We start from the raw sequence: 22,867 nt of genomic DNA, 5'->3' as shown, positions 1-22,867 counted from the left end.
CGGGGCCCGGCGCCTCGCAAGGGCCTGTCGGGGCCGCGCTACTCCGGCGCGGGGGGGGGGGGGGCCACGGACCCGGGCGGGGCCACGCCGCACTACAAGTCCCAGGGAGCGGCGGGAGCTCCCGTCGGAGCGGGGCTGTCGGAGCTCCTTGTACGGGCACAGGTACGGGGCTGGGGCCGCAGGGGCGAGGGCAGCCGGCGGAGCCGTGCCGCGGCTGGGGGAGGGCGAGGCTGGTAGGCACCGCCGAGCCCCTCCGTGAGGGCCGGGGGCGCGGGGCCGCCGCCCTGCCCGGCTGCCCTCGGCCGGGCCCGCGGGCAGCGGGTGGGGGCGCGGGGCGGCACAGAGGGGCTCGGGCGGGAGCGGCGGCCAACGGTGCTGGAGCGTGTCCAGAGCTGGGCAGAGGAGGTGCTGAAGGGTCCAGAGAGCCAGTCCTGTGAGGGGCGGCTGAGAGAGCTGGGGGTCTTCAGCTTGGAGAAAAGGAAGCTCAGGAGAGACCCTGTTACTCTCTACAACTGCCTGAAAGGAGATTGTTGCCAGGTGTGGGCCAGCCTCTTCTCCCAGGTAACAAGTGACAGGCAGGTCAAGAGGAAATAGCTTCAAGCTGCACCAGGGAAAGTTTAGATTGGATATTAGGAAAAAATTCTTCACGAAAAGGGTAGTTTGGCATTGGAACAGGCTGCTCAGGGAGATGGTCGAATCACCGTCCCTGGAAGTGTTAAAAAAAATCTGTAAATGTGGCACTTTCAGGACATGGGTTAGTGGTGGGCCTGGCAGTGTTGGGCTAATGGCTGGGCTCTGTGATCTTGGTGGTCTCCATCCTTAAAGGATTCTGTGACCCCACATATCCCTATCCTCCCCAATAGGTCTGTGTCAGGGAGGCTGACCTTCTGCCCTGGCATGACTTCTGCTGCACCTTCTCTCTCCATCCTGTGGGCTCCTGTGGTTTCACACCATTTATTCTCTCACCCAGTTGTGGCTGCTGTGGGGCTGCATGCCTGGGGTTGGCACCTGTGAGCCTGCCCCATGTGTGGCCAAGCCCAGCAGACCACTCAGCCTGGGGATCAGTGTCAGTGCAACAGGGGGGCAGAAGAACAAACTGATGTAGCCCTGTGTAAAGCGAGAAATGCCCTGCTGGCTGTCAGCTCAGCTTTCCTGAGCCTGCTTCCCAGCCCAAGGGCTGCCCTTGGCGGCAGCCCTTGGAAACAGCTTAACAGGCTGAGACAAATTCCTGATGGGGAAGTAGGGGTCAAGCAGTATCTCCAAAGCTTAGGCACACTCCATAGAGAAGCTGGGGTTTGGGAAACAAGGTGAAGAATAGAAGCCAGCTCAGTAGGTGCAGAATCTCAGCTAGGCTTTAGGCAGAAGTAAGTCAGCAATGGGTAAAATATTTGGTGAAAAATAAGGAGATGGTGAGGCTGGTTGTAGGGGGACCACTGGGATAAATTTGTGCCTGAGCAGCGTGGTCTGTGATTCCCGTGGCTAACATGAGCTTCCAGAGCAGGCTCAGTTCACGAGCTCGAGGACTGTTCTAGCACCATCTAATTTACTGGGGCTGGAATTGCATTGTGAGCATCTGTGAGCTATTGAATGTGCAAGCTTGCAGTTTCACACTGCCTTAGCACAAATGCTCCAAGCATTAGATAAATGTCAAGCACAAGTGAAGAAAGCAGGTTGTTCTCATGTTATCTCTAACAGTATGTTGGATGTGCTTGAAATAGAACGGTCTATATGGACTGCTGTGAACTGGCTGGGCTATTTTAAGGGTTACTAAACCTTGTGGCTGGTGTCTTTTGGGAGACGGGACTGAGGCAGCCACACGGTAGGATTTGCTCTCTGGAGCAGCTTTGCAGAGTAGGCTGCTCTTCTTGGGGTGCTGCTGTAAGTCTGGGGGTGACAGAATGAGTCCTTGAAAATCCGGGCCACTTGCTGATGGGTTTCTCCCCCTTGCTTTGAGAATCGGATACAGCAAGGCTACTCTGAGCAGCTTTTAGAAATGGCTCTAGGTTTCCTTTTGTGTGCAGAGAGAAGTGAGAGAACCCACTGAGCTCCCTTTGAGCAAAGAAGTGGATCCAAGGATATATGTGTTATGTATAGTAAATATAATTTGCGCCATTCCTTGTATGAAATATGTAATATGGGATGCTTGTTAAATCATGCCCGTTGTATTAGTTCCTCCCCCCCCCCCCCCCCCTTTGCGGGCGAGACTGAGTGTATATTGGAAACTGATTTACAAGTAAACAGATGTGGCTCGGCCAGGAGATGGGTCATTGTCTGTGCTGATCATCTGTGCTGATCGTCCAAGATGGATATCATGGAAATACTCAGACAGATCCATGTGAATGAAGCCTTCCCGTAAACGCTCAACATTGAATTTTTTCTCCTCATCACCAAAAAGAAATCCTTATTAACATATGGACTCCGAATAGAAGAAAGGACTGATTGCTAAAATCTTGGCCTCAGGCAGAATTTTCCCTATAAAAACCGCCTGTGCCAGGATGGAGGTGTGTGGGCATAGGGGAAAACCTCTGCTGAGGCTGACTCCTTGTTGCACACCCAGGGTCGACCCCGGGCTCGGCTCTGTCTTTTCTGTGTGGCTGGCCAGATAGAATTTGACCGCTAATAAAATTATTATTTTTTTTTTTAATCTGGCTAAAATAAACTTTCATTTATAACATATGGGTTTGTTTTAAGATCATCACCTGGCTACTGTAGTTGGAGATGCTCAGTAGCTTTCTATCTCGAATGAAGTATTTTCATAACTAATTGTAAGGTTTGAAAATACTAAGCCTAAAGCAAATAGAACAAAGTGAAAAATCTGGTTTGTTTTTTTTTGTTGTTGTTGTTTTGGGGATGTTTTTCTATCTGTGTCACAGTGCTCAAGTCACCACAACAGTTTTGGAAGATATGCTAGTGAGAGATTGAGTGATATTTTTGTTGATCTCAGATGTCCGTATGCGGTGCTGTTAGGCTCTTGTTAGGTGTAAACTGGAGCAGTTGGGATGAAGGTTGTTGCAGGCATTAAGTGCATCTTCAGGCAAGAGCACAACTAGAGATATGGGGGTGCTGTCTACAGGTGCTGTATTGGAAGAATGCAGAGCTGAATTAAATCTGATTGTTCCCTGGCTTAGCAGTGAAATGTTTTGTGGCAGAGGAACAATGCACTGTTGTTCTCACTTAATTTCCAGCATCACCAACATCAGGTACTTCACCAGTAAGTGAAGCATGTCCTGATTTTTAGAAATGCACTTATTCCTGGTTAATGACAGGACTTACCAGGGTTTCAAAATTTCTCTGCATCCCCTGTGCTTTACTGTATTTCTGGATAGATCATGGCAGACCAGGGAAATGGGGAGTTGTGAAGGCTGCATGATTGGAAGTAAGAGATCTATTAGTTTTTGGAGAGTGGAAGTGAGGATCTAACATGAGGCAGTGGAAGCAAGTGGTGGCTTGAACAGAAGCTGTGATTCTGTGTGCCTCAATCTTGCAGTGCCCTCCCAGTTCTTTTTGCCTCTGTCTTATCAATATTTTTGTGTTTTATCACTGTTGTTGGTGTCCTAAATGAGAAACCACAGAATGTATTTTGCATAATCTAATATGGTACAGTTGGAGGAAATTGTTAGTAAATTGTATCTTAGCAATTTTGTGTTTCCCTCTCTCCTTGGCTGTGTCCTCTGTGATCTGTAAAGAAATCTAAGCTGTAGCTTAATGTCAAATGCACTTCTCCTACTAAGAAATCCTCATAGGAATGAGACTGAAAAGTGGTTTATTTATGTCCTCATTTATATAATAAAAATTATCACTGGAAATCAAACTTGAAATTAAAAAATCATTGGTTGAAATCAAACTTGAATTCAACTGTATCCATAGTTGTAGGGCAGAAAATACTGTTTTTTCCCAAAATGTGTGTCTAGCTCCTATTTGTAGGTAATGCACAGAGGGGGCTCAGAGGAGGAAAATGCTTTGGGACAGAAGATTGGTCTAAGGAAACAATTGCAAATAAGGCAGGTGAGGAGAATCTGGAGCCAGGCATAGAAAGCATGGGGCAGAGTAGAGGAGGCAGCCTCAGGAGACAAGGCTGTGCAGGGAAGAGGGGAGGCTAGGTCTGTGTGTGTCTGAAAAGGGGCAGACAAATGCCTGGTGATGGCAGGAAGATGTCATAGTTCCAGAGTAGGGTTGTGGCCAGTGGCAGAAGAGGAAGATGGGAGTTTGCATGGATGCTTTTATTACAGCGTAGAGAAGAGCACTTGGGTTTGGAAAATCCCCGACAGCTTGTTAAACCCTGTGTTTTCCCGTGACCCTGTAAAGATTACTTCATGCTTCTGGTCATTCTCTCTTCATGAAGTGTTCAGATGAGTGTTTGCTTTTCTTGGCTCTGAGGAGGGACGGCAGGAGGCTGTGCTGGCAAAGCTCTGTGTTTGCTCTAAAGGGGTATCCCCGGACAGAGCCAAGGCAAAGCACAGCCAACTTCCATCCCATTGCCCTTGCCACCACTCCAAACCTGCCAATCACCTGGAAAGCATTCATTTGGGGAAGAAATTTCCCCATAATTGTAGGAAACAGCATTTCAACATTGTTGCTTCGACCTCAGTATCTTTCTTGCAGTGCCAGGGATTGGGCCTGGAGCTGCTGTGGACCACACTTAACTTCTTGGAATGAGGTGCCTTCTGATGGAAACAGCAGAACTGCTGGGGCAGGGTAGCCAGCTCCTGTGGCAGTGACAGGACCAGCATCCTTGCACCTGGCTCAGGGAAGTCCCAAGGGTGAGGAAGAGTCTTCCCAGCCTTTCTGACAAAAAAGGCAGGGGCATTGGTACAATGCCTCCCTGCTGTGCCAAGCAGCTGTGCTCCTCTACCTCAGTACGAACCAAGCAGAGAACTAGGAAGTAAGATTCATCCTCTTGGTCCTCCTGGACTGGGCTCAGTCTGAAGAGTGTTGAACATATTGATGCTGGTGATAAAGACCAGTTAAGCTCCTTGAGGAGTCTTTTACAGAATCACTTAAACAAGAAGAGATTGTGAGGAAAACATGGGTTAGATTTTTCAGGAATAACTTGTGACTGAGGCAGGAAACAGATTTAGATATGTGAAGTCTTCAAAATAGCTTGGAAGGTGACTTTGGTGGGTTCCATGGAAACTCATCTGTTCTGTAGATTTGCAGAGGACTTATACAAGAGTGCTGCCTGGCTTAAAAAAAAAAAAAAAATAGGTGCTTAAGGAAAAAAACCTGCTAGATCTGAAATTTAAGCACGGTCTGTAGAAGATGGGGGCTATTCCTGGGCCCTTCTGGAGCACGCCTGCTGGAGCAAAGCTTGCTGCAACTTTCTGGATTACTGACTGCAGTTTAGGTTAGGGTGGTTGCTTCAGGAACAGGCAGGTTTGCAGGAGAGACTCCTGTTACAATAAGGCTGCAGGATGGTCTCTGTTTGGGCTTTGCACATGTCCTGTCACTGTAACATTCATGTACAGAGCATGAAGACAACTCAAAAAATAAATAATTTTAAAGAGAAGCTACTCAAATTTTTATGACATCTGGGAGTTCTGGAATGAGGTGACTGGTTACTGAATGGTTTTGAACTGTCCATGGAGTCAGTGGATGAAGCTGGAAGGCTAAGCTGTGCTTCATACCGGGAGCTCCCTGTTGGTGGCATCTCTTATTCTTCCCGCAGGAGGGGATAAAATGTGAGTGTGTGGGTGGGCTGGGCACTGGGCGGTCAGGCTGCTGATGGCCCCGTTGTGAGCAGTGATTCCATTTGACTGAAGGGCTGGGGGTGGCCAACTGGAGCAGAGCAGCATGGCACAGCCCCTCTTGCTGCCCTCTAGCTTTTTCAGAAACCTGAAACAGGAGGGAAATCCCCCTTGCCAAAACTAACTACTTTCCAAAATTAAACGGGGCAGAGCGTAGGAATTTTATGTGTAGGGATTTAGCCCTTGTTCAAAGGCATCCCCAAATTTCTTTCGATTCTGCAAAGGCTAAAACTGACTGTGGGATGGGAACATGCTGACTGAATCTTTCAATAACCTAGAACCAAGAAATAAAATAAGAATTTTATTTGTGCTGTCTGAAACACTGACATCTCTTCTAATGGCCGTTTTTCAGCTAGGAGAAAACTGTTAAAAATCAAACTGACCTGCTGTTTCAGGAGCACCCAGGCAGGACTCTGCTCTAGATTCTTAGATTCAAAGGAGAATCTCTGCAAGAATCAGCTGTGGTGACTTCTCTAAGATATGATCTAAGCCATCTGTTTGAGGAATGAAGAATATCAGTTGCCTAACAAGATGTGATGCTACAGAATTTTCATAGTTATGCCTGGGTTTGCTGTGGGAGGAAAAGACCTTTTCTGAGCATTAGCAAAGAGCTTTCTCCCTAGATTAGAGGGTTTCTGCTCTCTTCTGTCTATTTAGATTGAACCCTAGAGCTCAAGTCAATGAGTTCAAATGCTAATGTTGTCACCCACCCCCAAAACAGGAAGTTGGTTTCTTTATGTAGGGGTGGTCCTTTGGAGGTTTTTTGTTGAGTGTTTTGTTCTAATCTTTTCCTCTGCTGTTTCTCAGAACTGGTCCAATGAGCACACTCTTCCCTCTGGGTTTGTTCTTTTCACCTTCACTGTTGGCTCTCGCTGTGTGTTTTCATTCATGCAGACAAATGGCTGTGACATGTACGTGACGTGTGTGTGGCCAGGCTGAAGGTGTTTGGCTGGGGCTGCCTGTGCAGCCACCCTGGGGGATTTTGTGTGCAAGGGCATCTCTGCTTGCTCCTCTGAGCCCTACTCTGTGTCCCCTTCCCAAGAGGAATGTTTCCAGTTGGGAGGCGGGTGAATGAGGGTACATTAAGGTAACCTTTGTAGCAGGCATTCAGGAAAGATAGGAAGAGGTGCAGGATGGATCTTGTTCTTTTGGCATTGTGTCTGTGTTGCAGAGCCAGGTGACATTGCGGTGGCCTCGGAAGCATGTGGCTGTGGCACTGGGGGCCCTGAAGACCGCCTGGCTTGCAGGGAGGAATGCTACGGTGGGCAGTGCACTTGGAAGGTGGGCCACGGAGGGTGAACCACGCGGCCGTGGCTGTCGGGCACAAGGTCTATTCCTTTGGTGGGTACTGCTCTGGAGAGGACTATGAGACCCTGCGGCAGATCGACGTCCACGTTTTCAACGCAGGTAAAGGTGGCCTTGTGGGGCACAAAGACTTCCTTGCTGGGCTCAGTTATTGCTCTTCTTGTCTGCTGCTGCCTGGCATGTTATGCCCTGTAACATGCTGTCCGGCTTTTAATTTCCAGAAAATGTTAAAACGTTATCAGAGTAGGTAGGAGCCTCTTTCTTTGTGCAGCCTTGCATTTTCAGCTTCAGGGGCAGAATACAGAGGGGCTGTAGTTCATCTGACTGCTAGGATAAGGACTCACTGAAGTAGTCACATAGTCAATGACTTGGTTTGTCCTTGTTCTCTGTGAACTCAGCCAGGTGCAAAGAGGTGGTTTTGAGCTGGCTCAAGTCACCCTTCCAGTTTGCAACATGTCCATGTTCAGTTGCCCATAGCATGGAAGGAGAAGGGTGTGAAGCAGTGCACTCAGTTAAGATTCCAGGTGTAGACATCTGAGCTGTTTCCCTGTGGGGACAGCTGACAACGGGTGCCAGCATGATGGAGTAAGTAGGGGCATGTGGCTAGGAGGGAGGCCTTCCCATTTTGGTAACAGCTATCGTGCAGATTCACAACATAGCTTAGAAAAGCATCTGCAACGAGAGCCATTTGTGTAGGGTAGCCAGTACCTGTCATGAGGCTGAGTTGGAGTCATGGCTGTGCTGGCACAGGGTGTATTTCTTGATTTAGTGCTCCTTGAACTGAAGAGGTTACTGAGCTGGTCCATTAAGTATTTCCCTGTAATTAGGCAGGTGATTAAAAAACTGCACTGGTGCTTGGGTGGCTCCAGTTAAATAAATCCAAGAACAGAGAACCAATGACCAGTTTTGGAGACTGGACAGCATGCTGAATGCTCTGCAAACACCCACATGTAGACAAACCTAATTTGTAAGATGCAGTGAACTCACTCCTTTAAGACTGATGTGCAGCCGGGATAAAAGCATTGGTTACAGAGGGCTGCCAAGGTGACCTGCTCACAGTGTAGAGGGGGTTTAGCTCAGGATCCTGTGAACAGTGACATTCACCTCTGTCTAGAGGGACTGGGCTTTCACAGTCAACACAGCTGAATGTTGTAGAACGTGCCAAGTAGAGCACTCTTCTGGGGAAGCATAATGACTGTGCCCAAAGGAATGCTCTTGTGTTGTCTTTCCCTCTCACCACTCCCAAATATTAAAGTGTCAGAATGCTGCAGCCACCACATGGGAAGTGACAGTAGCTTCCAAAGCCCTTGCTCAACTAGCATTGTCAGGTGGCAGTGCTAAAGTCAAGAATACCAGATCTTGTCAGTCTTCCAAAGATGAAGACTATGTTTTAGGTAGGAAGCATCCAGTCTAGCTTGACTTAAGCATTGGATGTGTTTCCTCAGTGCCCTTTCTGCCTGTGGGGTAGATGCCCACCTTTTGAGATGCCTGACTTTTCCCTTTCCCTATGTTCGTATTTCAGACAAATTGCAGACTGTTTTCTGCTATATTTTGTATCAGCTCCATGTAGAAAACAAACCTGGAGGCTGTATGTGGTACAAGGAAGGTGACAGGTCCTGTTATGTAATGGCTGTGTAACACTTGCTGTGACTCTTGCACTGTCATTAAACCCTGTAATACCTGTTGACTGTTCTGGCTGCTGCTGGATATGACACACAGGAAGGGGAACCTGTAATCACAAAGAACTCCTGTTAGTAGTGCAAGGTTAGCAGGGAGAACTTGAATACAGATGGGGTAAAGGAGGCAGATGGCCACCTCTATAGCTTGAAAACTACAACAAAAGCAAACAAACCCCGTTCCTACAAAGCTGCTGGGTTGTTTCAATTAAACTGTGCTTCTGCAAGTCCAAGTGATGTCTTCAGGTGTTCCCTTGCATATTCCTGTGCTGCCCATTCTTCTAGCTTTGAGTATCTTCAGCAATCTCACCAGCTTGAAGGAGTGTCTGCATTCATGGTCACCTCTGTACTTTCTCATTTTTCTTTCCCTATTTGTTTGTGTGTGTGCTGTATCCTTCATTTACAGTCTAGGATGAGCCAGAGTGGAAACCTTTTCAATGAATTGTTGTAGAACAGTGCCTGTTTTTGTCCTCTGGGCCTCCAGAGCTGTATTTCTTAACTAGCTACTGTATTTCTTAACTAGTTACTGCTCAGGGTCAGACACAGCTCTCTCTTGTTTACTTGACTGCTTCTGCACTCTGTCATGGGGTAAAAAGCACCGTGCAGGATGGGTTATGAACTGTGAGCAATTTAGCAGGCTTAGCATTTGACATGGGCTCGAACTTGTGTTTCCAGTGTCTCTGCGCTGGATCAAGTTGCCTCCAGTGTGGACAAACAGCCGGGACCACGTGAGGGAGGTGCCCTACATGAGGTATGGACACTCAGCAGTGCTCATCGACGACACCGTCTACATTTGGGGTGGTCGCAACGACACAGAGGGAGCCTGCAACGTGCTCTATGCTTTCGATGTCAGTAAGTTCCAGCTTCTCACTGTTCCTTGTCACAGCTGTTCTTGAACAGACCTCTCTGTCCCCCACACTGCTCCCCAGCTTGTTTTCTTGTCCCTCGGTGACAGTCTGGAGGAAATGGTGTCATTATCTCTTTCAGCAGTTTTAGAAGTGGAGTATGGTGGCCGTTGTGTCTGCATGCTTAAATCTCTGTAAAAGGCTTTGGGCAGTGATTGCTGATCTTTTCTAACAATTAAAATGGTTTTAATTTTTCTATCGGCTTTGTGTGCTCTCTCTGATAGTAACTATAATTGAAGTGTTCTCTCTGTGTAATGTAGTATTCCTTAATTGTGGCTGAAAGTTGAAGCAAGAAAGGGCTGGGCTCTTCAGGATTGTGGTCCTTCTTTCCGAAGGCATGAAGGAGAGGGAGGAATAAAGCACAGGAGTAGTCCAGGACAGGATGGCAAAATCAGGGGAGACATGAATCAAGTTAGATAAACCTGAAAAATAAACTCCTTTGGAGCCTTTTTGTAGGCTTCTCCACAGCACTACTGGAACACCTCTGGAAAAAAGGCGCCATAAGGAACTGCATGGACACAGATGTCAGGAAAGAAAAGGAGTATATCTGGATTCTGGATGCAAGTCCCTCTAAATAGTGGCCAGTAACTGTCTTGCTGAACTTGCAAGGAAACTGCTTGCTCTGCTTGGTCAAGGGATCTCTTCTTTACCAGGAAATGTCCTACAGCTTGTGGCACAGGGTTTTCCCCTATCTTCCCCTACCATATGCAGCTGAGAAGCCACCAGTAAACTTCTGCCTTTGTAGTGGGACCTGCCTAGTCTCCCTGGCAGCTCCAGTGCTTTAGTATTAAGTGAAAATTAACAGAAGGTCCTGCTCCAAACCATCTGGAGCTGTCTGTATACACAGGCCTGCCATTCCTGGAAAGTAAGGCTGGCAGTCACAGCCCCATGTCTGTAATGTAAGCTCCACTGTAGGAGTCATATCAGGCTAAACAAAGGCCTGAGTGCAGTTTTGTCCCTGCAGTGTTGAGCAGATCACAAATTGAGGTCTTTTCCATCTCTAATTTAACATGCTGCACTTGGGTGAGCTGTTGCTGATACAGTGTGACTGAGTTTGGAAGCAGCCCCAGGGAGAAAAGGAACTCGATAGCCCTGAGCTGTCTCAGTAGAGGCTCCCCAGGGATTCTGCTGACCTTACAAGACCCTTTGTGTGGTGCCAAATGGAGCATAGGTGGACAGTTGTGTCCGCAGGTCAAATTCAGGGAAGTCATCCTCATGCTTTGGCTCCAGTGTTACAACTCTCTGAAACAAGCACTGTTCTTGGCAGCCAAGGGCCGTCAGGGAGGGTGGGGGTATGTCTCCTGCAGCCTCGAGGCTTATCTGTGCTTCTCGGAGCTCTTGGGGCAGGTGCCTGTTTGCGCTTGGCAGTAAGTTGCTGGCTTGGCTCTGTGTTGCCCTGGCATGGAGAACAACATCTCTGGCAGGATTTTAAGTCATCTTCTAAATCAAGCCAGCCCCAAGAGTGTGCTGGCTAAGGGGCTGAATGTGTCTGGTACAGGCTCACGGGGAGCATCGTGAAGGGTTGAAAGTGAGGAAGAGGGGATGAGAATGTAACAAGTGGAGCAGATAAGACAGGGAGAGCTGCACTGCAGAGGTGAAGATAAGCACAACAGCTAACATGGAGAGCTTGTGGTTAAGTGATTTCTATCTGGGTTTGAGAGCTGTTTTTCCTCAGTCATGCTCAGTTACTGAGCATCTCCACACCATGAGGTCAATTGAGCCACTTAGCATTATTGCTTCATTGTAATAGAAAGTGTGAATGCTGTGTTGATAAGTGACTCACAAGTACACTCTGCGAGAGATTCAGTAAAAGTAACATTGTTCAAGCCGTGCTGTGCTACTCACACTTAAAATGTGAGCTCTTTGTCAGGTCTGGCAGTTGGTGGCCATGCCCAGAGGCTGAGGCTTCTGTCATGTGTCCCTCTGGGGGCTCAGGCAGGTAGCCTTGCCCAAAGCTTGCAGCCTCTCTGGCAGAGCAGGTGCTGTGTGAGAAAACGAGAATGATTTTTGCCTTAGAAATTAAGAACAGTGGTAATAGAACTATCCCACTCCAACACCTACTGTGTTTTCTCAGCATTGCCTCTTGTTTTGTTTCAGACACACACAGGTGGTTCACGCCAAAGGTGTCTGGAATGGTCCCAGGGGCAAGAGATGGGCATTCAGCTTGTGTCCTGGCCAAGAGCATGTTTATCTTTGGAGGCTATGAACAGCTGGTGAGTAGTCTCTGTGACTGTTAATTGGTGAGCCCTTGGGCAAGAGGGTGTTGATACCCAGGACACTGATAGAGGCAGGACATGGGGGCGTGTTTGTTTTCCTAGCCACTGTCATTTTGTAACTTAGCAAAGTTATGGCATTAGGACCCAGGTTATGCTAATTGTTTTGTGGAGAAGATAACTGGAAAAGCAAGTAAAAAAAAATGTTGGATTTTTTAAACTTTTTTTTAACAAAACATATTTACCACAAAGAGGTAAAAATATTTTTTTTCTGGTGCATTTCTCAGCCAAATGTAGATACATAAATACACAATATTTTTAAATAAGTATATACTGATCTACATTTATTTTAATTTGGCTCAGAAGTGAGCCAGAAAAATAACTTTCTGCAGTGTTGCTGTGAGGTTTTGTCCTAGTCTGGTGTATGTTCCTTGTAGTCTCTTCCTGCTCTGACATCTTGCTGATCCCTTTCAGCAAACACTTGGTGCCTTCCCATTAAGAATACCTTGAGCCAAAGTTCATCCTGCAATAGCTGTCAGTGTACCTAATGCTCTTTTTAGCAAATTCTTATGCTCTAATCTTAAGAAGTGGGTAAATATAATTTCAGCCTATCACCAGATTCCAGAAAAGATGTGCAAAGTCACGTCCATTTTTTTTGGAAGAAAGGTAGGGCTCTGTTACAGAAGTCTCTGGGTTATTCCCTCTTTTCTGAGGGTGATAACAGGCCAAATCCATTATATTGATTACAGCAGCAGGAGGGGTTCAGATGTGTCTTTTTTTTAACCAAGATCAAATAAACCTCTGGCTGTCTTGCTGCTCTCTACCTTGTCTGGAAGACCTTGTCTGGAAGAGCAGGAGTCCACATTGTTTATGTGAATGCAATCTCTTCCAGGCAACCAGCTGTACATGGGTTTTGTGGGACCTCAGAACCTGGAGTGTATTTGCTCCTGGATGTTCCCAGGATAAGCTTCCCAGAAGTAACCTTAGCCTCTGTGTCTCGTTAGGCAGCCTTAGCAGAGCTAGTTTGTCCTGCTAATGCCTCTTTTTTCTGCTTCTACATAGAGAGGAGGCAGGCTCCTACTATGAATGTATCGTGTGCAGGACAGACTTTGGGGGAGGAACTGAGCACCAAATAAATGGGAAATGTGCAGGAAGAGACAAGACACCTTTGGGAAGAAACGGGCTTTGCTTTCCTCTTGTTAAATGATAAGTGCTGCCTGAGCAAGCACCTTGTCTCTTAGGAAGTACTGAATCCAAAGGGATGCTCCAGGTCTGCAGGGCAGCATCCTTTCTGGGGCTGGATGCGACCAGGCTTCTCAGTCCCTTTGTGACCAAGCTGCTCATGTGTCTTCCAGGCTGACTGCTTTTCAAATGATATCCATAAACTGGACACCACAAACATGACGTGGACCTTAATCTCTGCCAAGGTCAGTGTCTGTTTTTCCCTCTGGTTTGTGGAGAAGTTTCGCATCTGCTATTCTCTGGGGTAGCTGCCCACACTTGTCTCACAGCTTCTGGCTGATGTGGCTGGGATCTACAGGATGGGAAGTTCTCCAGGAGAAGGCAGCCACCCAACTTCCCCATCAAGATGTGTTATTTTCCTGGCTAATCTGCACTCTTTCTTTTGTCTTTGTTTTTTGCTCTGTCCTTCAGGGTACTCCAGCTCGCTGGAGAGACTTTCATTCAGCTACCATCATTGGAACAAAGATGTATGTGTTTGGTGGCAGAGCTGATCGTTTTGGGCCATTTCACTCTAACAACGAGATCTACTGTAACCGCATTAAAGTGTTCGATACAGAAACCAACTCCTGGCTAGACTCCCCTCACACCCCCGTGCTCCCGGAGGGCCGGCGGAGCCATTCAGCCTGTGAGTGTGGGTCTGCTGAGGGTGGAGGATGGTGGAAGGAAGTTTCTGCCTGCTTTAGAAGGGGTGTCTGCTTTGCTGGGTGGGGCTGTGAGTTACAAAGGGTTGCACAAAGCCCAGTTTCTGTGGAAAGCTGCTGCCCCCCAGAAAGCCTTGCAATCCACTGCACATGAAGGTGGTGTAAGGAGAGGTGGACAGCCAGCACCACATTGCTTTGTGTTTGGTGTTGGGTCAGGGACCTTCTGGGTGGCTCTCTGATGTCTGTGCTTACTCCCTACAGTCAGCTACAATGGGGAACTATATGTATTTGGTGGCTACAATGCACGCCTGAACAGACACTTCCATGACCTCTGGAAATTCAATCCAGGTATTTATGCTTTTAACTTGCTGCAGTGATAGTGCTCCAGGCTCTCAGGCATGTGAGTGCTCAGAGGAACATACTGTCCAAGGAAGTACTGCTTGGGGGAGAATGGCTCTTGGCTCTTCTGACAGCAACTTGCTACTGTACCTGTTCCTCTTCGAGATGTTTCCAAATCTCAGTTAGAAAATAGAAAATGAGGTATTGCTGAAAGGCATATTTCATTGTAAAAACTTTGTCTTGTTCTTAAATGTGCAAAAGTACTGACAGAAGAGAAGGTATGAAGAAGCAATAGGGTTAGGGAAGAGAGACTACAGCTGGAGAAACCATTCAACTTGAGCTGCAGGATCACCATCTCTTGGTTCCAGCTCAAACTGTGCAGCACAAGGGGTGGTTCTTCAGCTGATACCCTGAATACCAGTCAGATGTGAGCTGATTTGGGGTCCTCCGGCACATTTCATTTCCAGACTCATTTTGTTTGCTAATTGCTTTGCATAGTAAAGTTACCTGAGAGCAGCCAGCCAGCTGCTCCCCAAGCTGATTGTGAGCTGGTGTGAGAGCTCCTGCAGGTTTCAGTCCTGTGCATTGTCGCCCCCAAGCATCCTTGCCACAGAGAGCAGCAAGAACAACAAAGGCTGCTGTTTCCTGGTCCAGTTCTCCATGCCCTCCTCCCGCAGCTGAGCTGTCCCAGCAGCTGATGCACCTCTGCCAGGGTGCTCTGCGATCGCAGCCTGCCAGCAGATGGAGCTGGTTCCTGGATCTCCCTCCTCCAAATCCCGACCGCAGGAGGCTCTGGGGAAGGGAAGTCTGTTCCTGCAGCTCTGCCTAGTACAGCTCCTTGTGATATCGGACCTGCTGCCATGGCAGTCTGTGGGTCTTGGTGCTCAGGCTTTGCAAGTGAAAGGCCTTGATGGGTCACTGAGCAACCTGGTTTAGTGCAAGATGTCCCTGCCCATGGCAGGGAGTTGGAGCAAGATGGTCTTTAAGGTCCCTTCCAACCCAAACCATTCTATGATATGACCTGCAAATCCTGTCTCAGCAGGCAGAGCTCCAGGACTGGCATCTAAGCGACATTTCAGTAACAACCTCACAGAAGTGCATCATTAGCCATTAGTGAAGAGGTCAAGGGGGAGGGTGGATATTGGCTAGTTGGTGTCTGGGGTAGTGGGCCTCTGCTTTTCTTGTGACCTGCTTAAATTCATAACCTGCTTATAGCTGGTCTTGGCCAGGCTCTTGTGACAAGCTGGTGCACTCTTTTCCTCCTGTTAGTTTCTCTTTCTTGGAGGAAGATTGAACCCAAGGGAAAAGGGCCGTGTCCTCGCCGCCGGCAGTGCTGCTGCAGAGTGGGGGACAAAATTATCCTCTTTGGAGGTACCAGGTGAGTTGTGTGAGGTGGCTCCCTGAGAGGCTTTGCCAGTCCCTTCTGCACAGTGTCCCTTCACGCTCTGACCCACGCTGTATCAGATGGACTTCAGAGGCACTTGGCAAGTGTCAGCCTATCTGACAAGTGTAGGTAATCATGTAAATCAGGGCTCCCCTGGAATAAGGCCCTGGAAGAGACTGAAGGTGTCATGTAAGCTTGTAAAGCAGCTGGTGACAAGCCATCTTGTACATGCAGAGACAGATGAGTGTAACAGGCTGCTCAGGAGGAGCTGTGCAGTGCTCAAGCTTTCTGGTAAAAAGTTCGTGTGGATAAGAGAGGAGATTCTGCTGTCAGAAGGACATGCTGTGCCAGAGCAGACCTCAAACTGACTTATCTTCACCTGTGTGCTGCCCTGCTTCTCCCACCACAGCTTCTTTCTTCCACTGGCAAGTGTGTGTTCTGCTGCCAAGCTGCAGTGGGATGCCAGCTCAGCTGAGAGCTGTTTGAGGAGCCTACACACATGACAAGTCAATGTTGCCTCCTGCACCAGTGTTCCTTAGCAACATTTCCATTCACAACAGGGACGTGGTGTTATGGATTTAGCTGTCAGACACTGGAAGTGATACTGTCAGGGTGCAGGGCAGCTGGATGTGGCCAAGAGCCTTAACAGCTGCTAAAAGAAAGGAAGTGGCCTATCACCAGGACACACTCTGTGCTGTCTGGAGTGACAAATTGCAGCTCTGGAGCACAGTCCTGCTCGCCAGTATCTACCTTGTAGAGACATCTTAAATGTTTTCAGCTCTCCACATGGTTTGGAAAGCTTTGGGGCTCTCTCTAGGATCTTGACAATAGTTTTTTGGGGATGCTTCTGAAGCCAACCTGGGGCAGAGAACCAAGCAGGACAGGTTCTGCTGGTGACCTGACCAAACCAGTGTGTGATGGGGTGAAGGGCCTTCAGGTTCCAGGTGTTCAGGAGGGGTGTGCTTAGCTGTAGGATGTCCATGTGACTGTGAGGGAGTGCTTAGTGCAGATGAGGTATGCAGAGGTGCTGAGTTTATCCAGTCTCCTCAAAAGATCCTGCGTACTGCTCAGTAAAGCAGAAGGCTTGGTAGGGCTTTATGGGAGTTTTGGGTGGTCCCAGATGCTGTGCTGTGTGTAGATTGTCTTACAGCAGCAGCTGAATTTTGATGTTAAACCTTGGCACTCCTAGGAAATGCTAGCAAACCACAACAAATTTGACACCAGCTTTTTGGAGTTTGGTTCACCTTTGCTGGGCAATGCAGCAGTGCCTTGTTTTCTCCATGAACCACTTCAGAATTCAGCTTGTTTCTTAAGTCAGGCTCAACCCCAGTACAGGCACGTTGACCAGCACTAGTGTGGGCTCGGAAGAGCTGCTGGCAGCCAGGAATGCAGCCTGCTTGAGCTGGAGGAAGGGTCTTGGAGGCTGGGGAAGTGGGGGGTGGGGGTGGGCCGTGCTCGCTTCCTGTAGCAGTTATCAGGTGTATTCTGGAGCTGCCTGGCGAGATAAGAAGTTTTCCAGGAAGTCGTTGTAATGGAGAACTCCCAGTGGTCTGCCTCCTGACCTGTGCTCTGCTGGCTGGGAAGGGGGAGGGGTCGCACAGCATGGGCTGTCCAGCAAGGATTCTCAGAGGATGAGCCAGCAAGCTCAGCTTTCTAGGGAAGGCACTGGGGGATGGGCAGGCAAAACCCCTTTGTGTCTGCCCTTCCAGGATTCACACATCCTGTAGACTGCTGAAGAGGCACTTCTTCAGGCTGCTTGCTCCTGTGACACCCAAAAGCTTTGTTTCTTTGGTAGTTCTTGCCAGAGCTTGGTCTTTTTGCCCCAGCTGCAGTCCCTCACTGTGGCTAAGAGCAATCCCTCACTTGTGTCCTGTTTAAGGGACCAGGAAGCTTGGTGTTCCCATTAGCTGTGTCACAGTTGAGGCCCTGGTCTGGTTTCCTCCCAAACCCACCAGCAATTCAGTGTGCAGAGACCATCCACAAGGAAGAAAGCGGGGAGAAGGAATACTATAAACAGTTTAGCTGAAGAGATGCTGATCCAGATTTGGCTTGAGGCTGTGGTTTCCCTGACAAGGCTTAGGAATCCTGGCTCTGGTGAGAAGATAGGGGCTGTCACTGAAAGCAGGGTGAGTTGTTTTGCAGCTGGAAGTAGCAGTTTTGCTGAGCACTGGCTGGCAAAGGTGTGCCTTGCACCCTGCTGCCTGGGAGTTGCAGGGGGCTGCCTGGTCTTGAACTCCAGGCTCACCCTGCTACTTTCTTTTGGTGATTAAAGCCACAGACGTGGTGCCTGCTGGCTTCCCTTTGATAGATAAGGGATGGTCTAGGTTTTCCTGTGACGTGGATGTGAGATTAGATTGTGATGTGGTGAGCACATGAGGTGGAGTTAAAGGGGCTCTTGCCTGTATCCGGGCAGATGGGTCCCATCAACAACAAGTCTTCTTTGCCAGCAATGAGCTGTGCTCTGCAGCTTGGCCTGAGGTTGTGGGGACCTGGGGGAGCAGTTACTGCCTCATGTCCTGTGAAGTGTAAAGCTTGGTGGCTCATGGGTGGAGAAACAAGTGACACTGGGGCGAGGAGTCACTGCATGAGGTCGGTCCCAGCTAAGAAGTGGGGGCACGCTAAGTTGGTTTGTCACAGACCAAAGCAGGACTTAAAACACTTTTCCTTTCTTTCAAATTCTCCAAACAACCCACAGCCATGGGAATGTTTTCCCCTGTTTCAGAACAGGCTGATCTGTCTGTGCAAGGAGATGTAGTGTCCAGTCTCTCAGGTGCTTTGGTTGTTCTATCAAGACCACTGTGGAAGGAAACCATAGGTGAGGGTGTCTGTTCCCTAGAAATGCCTGTTGTTGTAGCTCCTCATTAGCATTTCAGGACCAGCATCAAATGGGAGTATCAGCAAATTGGAATAGGTTTTAAATGACTGCTACACTGCTCAGTGCTCAGCTACAGTCTTCTGAAATGCCATCCCCATTTTGGCACAACTACTCCAGCTGTGGCTGGAGTCCAAAGTGATTCCTAAGTCAGACTTGAGAGATGTCTGTGACTGCCCTGCCATGCAGTTTTCTAGCTGCTTTCTCTACACTCCTCTTACAGTATCTCAGTGGCCAAGCTGAAATAAATGCAGTAGATCTTAACTACATGAGAACAGGAGTGATGGACAGGTGAGGTGAGGGAGAGGCTCATGACTGGAGTCATCATGATCATCCATTATAAAGAGGCACGTCTCCCCTGTCCTGCAGAAGAAATGGTGTGGGTCTCTGCTCCCTGTGCAGCTCTGCCTATGCTGCAAGGAGCTGAGAAAGTGAAGGGTTTGGGTGCTGCTTGGGGCATCAGAGGGGCAGGAGGGATCACAGGGCTCTTGCATAGGACAGGCAGGCCAGGAACATTACTGGATTGCTCAGCCCTTGGCGAGTTGGTGTATAAGAATTTTGGCCCTGAGTGACACACTGTGCTTGGTTTCTGCAGCCCATCTCCGGAGGAAGGAATGGGTGATGAATTCGACCTGATGGATCACTCAGATCTCTACATCCTTGACTTCAGTACGTAAGCACTTTCTGCCCAGCCTGTACCTCTTACCACAAGGTGCCCTGTGAGCAGGCCCTGCTGTGAAGCACCTAACTGTGCCCTCTGTGGCTCCAGGTGCCATGTCCTGGAGCCAGACAGCTGTATCTGACCAGTGTGCTTGGCTTAAGGCAGAGCAGCCAGAGGTGCAGCCATGCTTTGTGCACTCCTGCACGCAAGCCCTCTTGTGGGAGCACAGAAGGCACCCCAGCCTGTCCCTGGTGTGCACTCTGCCTTGTCTTTCAGACAAGGCTCTGCCCTGTTTCCTGTGGCACTGATTGCATGATGCTGGAGCATCCATGGTGTCCAGTCAAGGCCTGCTGTAGCTAAACTGCTTTCTTTTCACAGGCCCCAGTCTGAAGACGCTGTGTAAGCTAGCAGTGATTCAGTACAGCCTGGACCAGTCCTGTCTTCCCCACGACATCAGGTATGGTGTGCCTTGCTGGAAGGTCACTCTGGATGCTCCCTGACCTTGAGGTGTTCCAGCCCTGGCTGAGGGTTGCCTGGGGCCCTTGGCACTGTGCACCTTTAAGGTGGGCTGGGCTGGAGGCTGTAGCTAAAGTCTGCTTCAAAGCTGCTCTAGCCCTGGGCACTGTGTTTGTGCTTTCTCTCAGTGTATCCTCTTGGTGTGTTACAGATGGGAGCTCTCAGCCATGACAACGAACAGCACCATCAGCCGCCCCATTGTCTCCAACCAGGGCTGAAGACAACTCACCCTTCTACCACCCTGTCCTCACCCCTCCACATACTGACCTCTTGCTCCACTGCCTGCATGAATTTTTAGCCCTTTCAAGCAAGGAATGTGTGAGCTCGGTTTGTCTTGCCCTAGCTAGGCCTCCCTCTGCCCTTGTCATGCTTTGGGCAGCACAAGTGGACAGGCAGAGCTGGCCACTGAGGGAAAAACTGTCTGGCCCCAGCAGCACATCTGTGACCCCTCTCCTTGCTGGTGGCTCTAGAGCTTCCTTTCCCTTTGCCTGTGGAACTGCAGCTGTGCTGTCCGGTGTCCAGCCACTTTCCAAGGGCCTGAATCAACTCTTACCACCAGCCATGGCCCTGGGGTTGATGTCACGGTCAACCTGAACTGTTCCTGCATTGCTTCAAGAGAGCAGGAATGTTTACACCTGCTCCTGCCAGCACTGGCAGCTTCCTGGCACTCAATGGCAGGCCCCAGCTCCATGCTGAGCCCTGTGTGGGGGCCTGGGCCCAGCTGGACACTGCCCAGCTCCCATTGTAAAACAGCAACTGGGAGAAATTTTATAAATGGTGAGGCAGACGTGGTTTCTGTGTGTCCTAGCAGATGAACTGAGGGAGAAAAGTCAGAAAGGGGGGGGGTGGGTGGGTGGGAACTGAACCAGGTGCTTTTCCCTGAAGCTGCAGGCCACTGGTGGCTTGTGGCAGCAGGAAGCAGTGGCTGATGTGAGACACAGCCCTGCCTGGGGTGGGGAAGGGAAGCTGAGCTCCCCCCAGCAGCACTGCCACGGGGTACCTTTCTCCTGCCCAGAGATATGCTGTCCTGCAAGAAGACAGAAGGAAAATGGTGTATGTCTTCTGAGCTGTGCTGCCTCAGGTAGGTGGATGCTCTGTAGCTTCCTGCTTCAGGGCTAGAGGTGGAGGGATGCCTGGGACAGCCTTCCTGGGTGGCACAGAGGACTGTGCTCAAGCCCTTCCCCACCAACGTGAGGCGTCTGATGTGAAGAGGAGCTCCAGTGGCAACTGTAGTGGGGCTGATGCAGAGAAAGCTAAGGAAGCACACAGGGTGTTTCCTGGGATGTAAAGTCACAGGGGCAGCCGAGATGGTGGTGGCTACATGCCAGGAGCCTGAGTGGCAGAGGGCCCAGGCTGTCTGCCCTGCCCTGAGGGCTGGCACATAGCCAGGGTCAAGTGCTCATCCAGCAGCACAAGGTTGCAGAGGTGCCTGGGCTCCTCATCCTTCAGGAGGTGGCCAATGCAAGCACAATGGAGAAGTCTGGAGTGGCATGAGAGCAGTGAAATCCCCGTGGCAAGAGAACAAAAGACCCCACAATTGTGACAAGAGCTTGTTCTTCACACACTGGCAGCACCTCCCCGTGATGAGCATCAGTGGCCTGGAGGGAAATAGGGTGTGCTGTGACAGCACATCTGGCTGAGGAGGAGCAGCCCCAGCCTCAGCTCATCCTTTGTGGTCCTTGGCACCTGCAGGTTACCAAGAGGACTTAGGTGAACATCTACCATGTGTTGTCCAGCAGCTCTAACTCCCTTCCTCTATCACTGCCTCAGCCACAGGCACCCTCTCAAGCTGTGAAATAAATGGTGGAGTTTTTTTGCTGTGCACTGAAGCACCAAGCTTACTCTCCTTGCAGGGTGCCAGGCACTGGGAAGTGCCCCCTGAGCACCCAGAGTCCCTGTGCTGGGTTATGTGGTGCTGAGCACAGAGGCTCCTCCATTCTGTCCATGAATGGCTGTCACTGAGAGGAATCACAGTCTCTGGGGCATGGAGTGGAGACAACAGACCCCAGAAAGGCTCAGCACCCCATGCCAGCTGCCTCTAGGAGAGCAAACCTTTGTGGGGGAGAAGTCTTCTCTGGGAAGAAAAGGGGCTCATCAGGGAGAGGGGTCACTGACACCCCACTCCTCTTAAAGGGTTCGCTTGGGTTCAGGGGTGCTGTGGCTCTAACCTGCCTCTGTCAGGAACCTACTGCAGGCCTGGGTGTGGGACACTGCTCACCACCTCAGTCCAGGTGTCTCCAGTGTATTTTCCTGGCTTATCAGCTCCTTCTCCCAGCACCCAGGTCAGTCATCAGTGATGCTGGAGAGCAGCTCCCAGTCAAGCAGACTCGACACAGGATGTTCTGTAGGGCTGGCAGGAGCTGGTGGCAGATGTGTGCCCCACATGGAGATCCCTGCTGCCTTTGTCACTGCCCCCTCCTGAGCGGCAGGCTTGCTTTAAAGACCCTGGCTTCGTTTTATTACTTCCCCTCTCAAATTTCAGCTGGTTGCAAGGGCTATTTTTAGCAGCCTGCCTTCTAAAAATAGCACTGAGCTGTTTGGAGTTGCGTCACAAGAGGTAATTCTCGCCGTGAGTGGCTTGGCCTCTGCACCCCGGGAGGGTACAAAAGGAGGCCAGGAGCAGCAGGGTCAGCAGGTTCAGCTACAGCCAGAGGCGAAGGAGACAGCGGTTCCCTGCCAGCTCCAGGCCATCCCAGCCCCAGCAGCATGACCATCTTCTGCAGCCACTGCCACCGGCCACTGCAGGCAGAGATGAGCTGCCTGCCCACGAGGGCCAAGCAGGCGCCCAGCGCCTCAAGGCCGTTCAGGTGAGCTCTCTCCCACTTCCCTCAGGGCTGGGATGGCCTCCCAGAACCCCGGGATAGCTGGTGTAGGGTCTGATGGCACTTGCAAGGTGCTGACACCGGTCTGGCACAGCGGAACTGCCAGCTGGCGCATGGGGAGGAGGGGCAGAGGTATTTTAGGTGGTTTAGGAGGAAAGGTATCTTTTACTGGGCTGGGGCGTACATTCCAGCACTGGATGCAGTTTCCATCCTGTTGGGGTTTGGTGGGAGGTTGTGTCACATGGGCACCCCACCAAAGCACAGGTCATTATCCAACCTAGTGCCCAGCAGGGAGGCACCAGCCATACTAGCAGCGTGTGCCCCAGATAGGCTTGAGCGCCTCTGCCTGTGCCCACAAGGTTTGCTCTCCTAGAGGCAGCAGCTGGCATGGGTGCTGAGCATCTCCACTCCATATCCCCAAGCTCACAATTCACAATTCTTCCCACAATGACAGGCAGGGAATGCTGTCCCTTCCCCTCCCTGGACACATGTCCCAGGTGCCTGGCTTTGCAGGTCAACCAAGAGTGCTTCCAAGGCTCGCCGAGAC

General features: G+C 49.9%; 1 protein-coding gene across 2 annotated transcripts; it reads left to right on the top strand.

Annotated features, from left to right (window-relative positions):
• The first annotated feature begins 35 nt into the window (after nucleotides 1–35).
• KLHDC3 (kelch domain containing 3) lies at nucleotides 36–20,290 on the top strand. Of its 2 annotated transcripts, none has more exons than XM_021534846.3 (11): nucleotides 36–162; nucleotides 6,916–7,151; nucleotides 9,401–9,577; nucleotides 11,728–11,843; nucleotides 13,199–13,270; nucleotides 13,497–13,710; nucleotides 13,988–14,074; nucleotides 15,335–15,443; nucleotides 18,917–18,990; nucleotides 19,361–19,439; nucleotides 19,650–20,290. In XM_021534846.3, exons 2-11 carry the CDS (start codon nucleotides 6,998–7,000, stop codon nucleotides 19,714–19,716), a joined length of 1,149 nt encoding a protein of 382 aa, XP_021390521.1. In that variant the 5' UTR covers nucleotides 36–162; nucleotides 6,916–6,997; the 3' UTR covers nucleotides 19,717–20,290. The 2 variants fall into 2 exon arrangements, with proteins under 2 accessions (XP_021390521.1, XP_021390522.1); XM_021534847.3 differs by lacking the exon at nucleotides 36–162 and adding an exon at nucleotides 1,780–1,819.
• The last annotated feature ends 2,577 nt before the right edge of the window (nucleotides 20,291–22,867 follow it).

The sequence above is a fragment of the Lonchura striata genome, chromosome 3, assembly GCF_046129695.1.
Source record: "Lonchura striata isolate bLonStr1 chromosome 3, bLonStr1.mat, whole genome shotgun sequence".
NCBI lineage: Eukaryota > Metazoa > Chordata > Aves > Passeriformes > Estrildidae > Lonchura > Lonchura striata.
This window is presented reverse-complemented; position numbering and strand designations above follow the sequence as displayed.

What these genes read in the sequence shown, in the direction of transcription:
- KLHDC3 (XM_021534846.3), top strand. Translation starts at nt 6,998, where the DNA reads ATGCTACGGTGGGCAGTGCACTTGGAAGGTGGGCCACGGAGGGTGAAC. An exon ending in CGTCCACGTTTTCAACGCAG is followed by an intron (nt 7,152 to 9,400) that starts GTAAAGGTGGCC and finishes TTGTGTTTCCAG; the next exon opens with TGTCTCTGCGCTGGATCAAG. An exon ending in GCTCTATGCTTTCGATGTCA is followed by an intron (nt 9,578 to 11,727) that starts GTAAGTTCCAGC and finishes GTTTTGTTTCAG; the next exon opens with ACACACACAGGTGGTTCACG.